Raw genomic sequence first — 5,000 nt, 5'->3', positions numbered from 1 at the left:
ATTATCGCCATCGTCATCACAATCTTTGTCAGCGTCATCACCATTATCGTCATCATCACCATCATCATGATCATCATGATGATTATCACCATCGGTTTGGCACTGACAACCAGTTTCTACTTCTTGATTATTTCAACGATGTCATAATATAACGACAACTTCTTACTCATGCCTGTATGTGATGTTATGGCATGGACTGTGCTGAACAGATTAAAGCCCTAAACTGAGGACAGACTGCTTCCAAAATCACATGGATTTCTCCTTGGTAAAATCAGGCCACACAGATTCGTTTTACCGACTGTGCCTTCATCAGCGTCCTAATACCCAATATGCTTTCATAGATGCCTAAGCTGCCTTCAGCGCTGCCCATCGACGAATTGTCCAAGAACAGGTAATGGGATTAACAAGCGAAGTATAACTATTCTCTTTAAAAGTGTTCAAAGCTCTTTCTAAACTGAAATTTGAAATAGGGCCTCTCTGAAATTAGGGAGGAGTTCTTCGCCTTACTTTCTTTGACACCGGTGTATCACCTACTCAATTATATATGTTGAATAAGGAGTAATGTTATGAATAATAAATTCTTTGTTTGATAAGGCGATAATAAATCCGCCATATGCCTTCAAGACACAATTAACAGAGCATGGTAAGAAAATTGAAGCCAACAATAAAGGAAAGTATTTGCACACGTGGCGGGGACAATGGAATGAATATGAATGCTCGAGAATTATTAGTCATGAGCTTATATTAATTATCATGCATCACGCATGATTAACTCCCTCATTCAGAAAAATAGCGTTTGGAAGCAACACTGATAAAACAATGCGAATCTTCCCAGGAGCAGTTCTGTGCAGTAAGAGCGAGAAACTGATATGAATAAAATATGAAAACTTACACTCATTAACTCTTTTAATTCCTTTTTGAGTGTTTGTGTGAAATATGGAATTACAGACGGTTCTGTAAATTTCAGTACAGAGCAAGTTTTCTCCTCCAGTAAAATACAGAGTCGTTAGAATTCATTCCACGGCTAAATGACGAGATAACTGACCGAAGTCACCGCCATAGAGGTATGTTATCTTTCTTGTTGCTGGTAATATGGAATATAGTGAAGGTGTAATCTTTGTGCGATGCAGATATAACAGTATCCCATATATGATTCATATGGATTCTTACTGAAATTAGAATTCTGCTACATGCTGTTGTTTATCCTTTTACAAAGAATATCTGCGTTCAACGGACTTTAATGTTCATATTGCCTTCCCGATTACATTTACTGGCTCTCTTTCAGTCCCATTGATAAGTCCAACACAGAGAAACGACTGTTCTCGCAGAATCTGAAATGCCTATGTATTTAAAAAAGATATGTGTACATTCATAAACAGCATAATATTAATTAAGGAAGTGTCATATCAATGTTCTTCAAATTAGACTTGAATACAAGTATCTTTGGCAGTTTACTTACAACAATAAGCGCCATTTTCAAACTGTAAAATGGATAACGAATCGAAACAGCACATTCTTTCTTATTACGCAAGTGAATAATTTCAAAACTCTTGGCATAAGGCACCACGACGTATGTTATCAATACAGAAAAGATCCGGGATAACGTAGCATTATACCCTTATTTTGTTCATTTTCAAGATGGCCGAATGGTACTTGGGTAGATGTACATAAATATTGTAATTGTAACGAGAAACAATGGTAATATTAACAATGATAATAGCAATGGTAATTCTGACACTGTTAAAATCAATAACAATGATCATTATTATATAATAATTGTGATAATAACAACTATGATAAAGTGATGAAAATAGTGATGATAATAACATCATTAGAAAAAATGATAATAGTTACAACTACGTGCTACTATGAGCAATAATGATAATGATAATGAAAACAGTGATCCTTAAAACAATAATGATTATAAAATGATGATGATATTAATAATCATCATTTTAATAATGATTATTGTAACAACAATGTTACGGTTAGCAAGAATGATAAAGATAATGAACATAACGTTGATAAAATAATAATGATAAGCTACTATTAATCTGAATCATAATAACAACAGTAATGATAATGATAATAATAATAATAATAATAATAATAATAATAATAATAATAATAATAATAATAATAATAATAATAATAATAATAATAATAATAATAATAAATAAATTAATCAATTGATTTATTAATTAATAATAATAATAATAATATGAATATGAATATGAATAATCTGAATAATAATAGTAATTTTAACGATAATGATGATGATAATAATAACACCAATAAAAATGATAATGATCATGATAACAATAATAATAACATAATAATGATAATGATAACGATAATAATAGTTGAAATAATATTAATAAAAAGTAATAATTATTATTTTTTTTTTTATTATAAAAATAATAATAAAAATAATAATACTGATAATAATAATAATAATAATAATAATAATAATAATAATAGATTAATTTTGATAGAATGGTGATAATAGTAATAATAACAATAACAATACTACTACTACTAGTAATAATAATGCTGATAATAATGATAAAATAATAATATGATGATGATAACAATAATGATAATAATAATGGTAATAATAATAATAATAATAATAATAAAAAAATATTAATGATATCAATAAGAATAATTACAATAATAATGATAATAGTAATTATTATTCGTTATTATTTTCATTATCAGTATATAATATAATAGTGATGATTATCGTCATTATCACCATCATCATCATCATCACAATAAGAAGAAAGATAGTAAGAATAACAAATGTTATAATAGCACAAATAATGGCAATAAGAAGAGTAATAACTTTAATGATAATTATGAAAATAAAAAGGATAATGTTGGGGAAGCTACAGATATCACCGTAATTACTGTCGCAACTATAATTAGGATATAGTGCTCATTTCAAGCATGATATTAATAATAGTATAAATAATCATTTGAAGACTGTGAATACAGCAGAATAAAAAATAACGAAAACAGGAAATAATGAGAGCAATGATGATACAAACAAAAGAGATTATAATCACCGTCATTTTTATCTTTATGATATGCATTAGCAATATCATCATTTTCATTACTGTTAATAGTATTACCAGTTATGATGATAGTTATAAAAATTATAATCTATCAGTGCCCAAAAATCATGTTTCAAAATACACAAGTCTACCATCTTTTTACATAGCGAATGAAATTCTTACAGTCCCATTTTCTGTCACGGACTGACCTGATAATGAATCCTCTGATTTGCTCCCTGATCCGCCCATGGATCCAGTTCACCACTACAATCTAATCATTTAATCCCAGGATCATTTTCACCACCGCTAGTTTCTGCTCAACCAGGGAAGAAAAATCCATTAATTCCTTGATAGAAAAATGCACTTTACACAAAATAGGTTTCTTGGAAGGTGAGACAACAGTTTTAAAATCCTCTTTCATTTTATTTTCACCTTTATGTGATATCTAAGAGGATTTCAAAACCGCTGCCTCAGCGGTGTGTCATTCATCACCTCTTTAGTAAAAGTACAAAAGTAATGAAAATGATGATGACATTTATACATCAGCAGCACGCAGCATTATACATAAGTAAATAGCACCCATTTCAACACAGCATGGCAACTTTCGTGTTTTTTGCAAAAAGTTAAGTTACAAAAGTGTGATTTTTCGTAACCATCAAAGGGAATCTGTGAGCCTTCACAGTTAAAGACCTTAACCAGCATCGGCTCAATAGAAAACCAGCCTCAAACACCTGATGTTTTCTTTCTTTCTTTTGCCGTGCAGCATGTACCTGTTATTTCGTAATATTATTTGTTGGATGTAAAATTTAATGCAATCAGTTCTAGTTAGGTTAAGTTTCTAGTTGAGCAGTATGAGTTACAAGTTTACATTTTCCTCTCCCAAACGATGTTTGTATTGCGTAAACTGTGATGTGCGCTTCCACAGCCTTTTACACGTATCAGGGATATATTCATCGTGGTGGTAACGGTTAAGCCAATATAATTACTATTATTTTACCAGCATATTGTCATCTTTTAGTAATGATCGTACTTATGAAGATAAAACATTAAATACATTGATATTGATGTTATTATTGACAAGAAAAAAATCAACAAACTAACGGTGACAATAGATTCAATAACAATGATACTACTATAATAAACATTATCATCAATATTTACCGGTGATGATGATCATTATTATCATCACTGTTATTATTACTCTCGTAATTATCATTATTTTATTATTATTATTATTATTATTATTATTATTATTATTATTATTATTATTATTATTATTTTCATTATTATTATTATTTTCATTATTATTATTATTTTTATTATTATTATTATTATTTTTACTGATTTTACTGATTATTATTTCTATTATTATTATTATTATTATTATTGTTATTATTATTATTGTTATTGTTATCATTATTATTATTATTATTATTATTATTATTATTATTATTATTATATCACCATCATAACTATTATTATCATTAGCATTATTATTATCAAAAGAAGGAAAATAAGAATAAAATATCCTTACCACCACTTACCTTGGAGGCCAATATATCGCCAAGAGGATTTCATAAACATATGTGTGTGTGTTTATATATATATATATATATATATATATATATATATATATATATATATATATATATATATATATATATATATATATATATATATATATATATATATATATATATATATATATATAGGTATATCGCAATATTTTACTTGAAATTAATATAAGTTTCATGGGAGCTGCACAATATTTCACAGCCAAGATTATTACTTCACTGAAAATTTGTTGACAGATATTGAAAGATCATCGGAAAAACAGGTATCTCGCTCTGAAATTGAATTGAAATGTAACGTAATAGCTTTTCTGCATGTGAATACAAAACTGAGTGCAAGAAATAGTTATTTTTTGGTTCAAGTTGGAAA

At 27.9% G+C, this 5,000-nt stretch overlaps 1 protein-coding gene across 1 annotated transcript in view; it reads left to right on the top strand.

The window, feature by feature from the left end:
* The window catches only part of LOC119585806, a 9,821-nt gene that overhangs the window by 472 nt on the left and 4,349 nt on the right, over nt 1-5,000 (top strand). Inside the window, exons 2-3 of the mRNA XM_037934530.1 lie at nt 342-391; nt 1,286-1,344. Coding sequence (XP_037790458.1) covers nt 342-391; nt 1,286-1,344 — 109 coding nt within the window. The remainder of the gene's footprint in view (nt 1-341; nt 392-1,285; nt 1,345-5,000) is intronic.

Source organism: Penaeus monodon, chromosome 3 (assembly GCF_015228065.2).
Source record: "Penaeus monodon isolate SGIC_2016 chromosome 3, NSTDA_Pmon_1, whole genome shotgun sequence".
Lineage (NCBI taxonomy): Eukaryota > Metazoa > Arthropoda > Malacostraca > Decapoda > Penaeidae > Penaeus > Penaeus monodon.
Note: the sequence above shows the minus strand (reverse complement) of the source record. Positions and strands in the feature narration are given on the sequence as shown.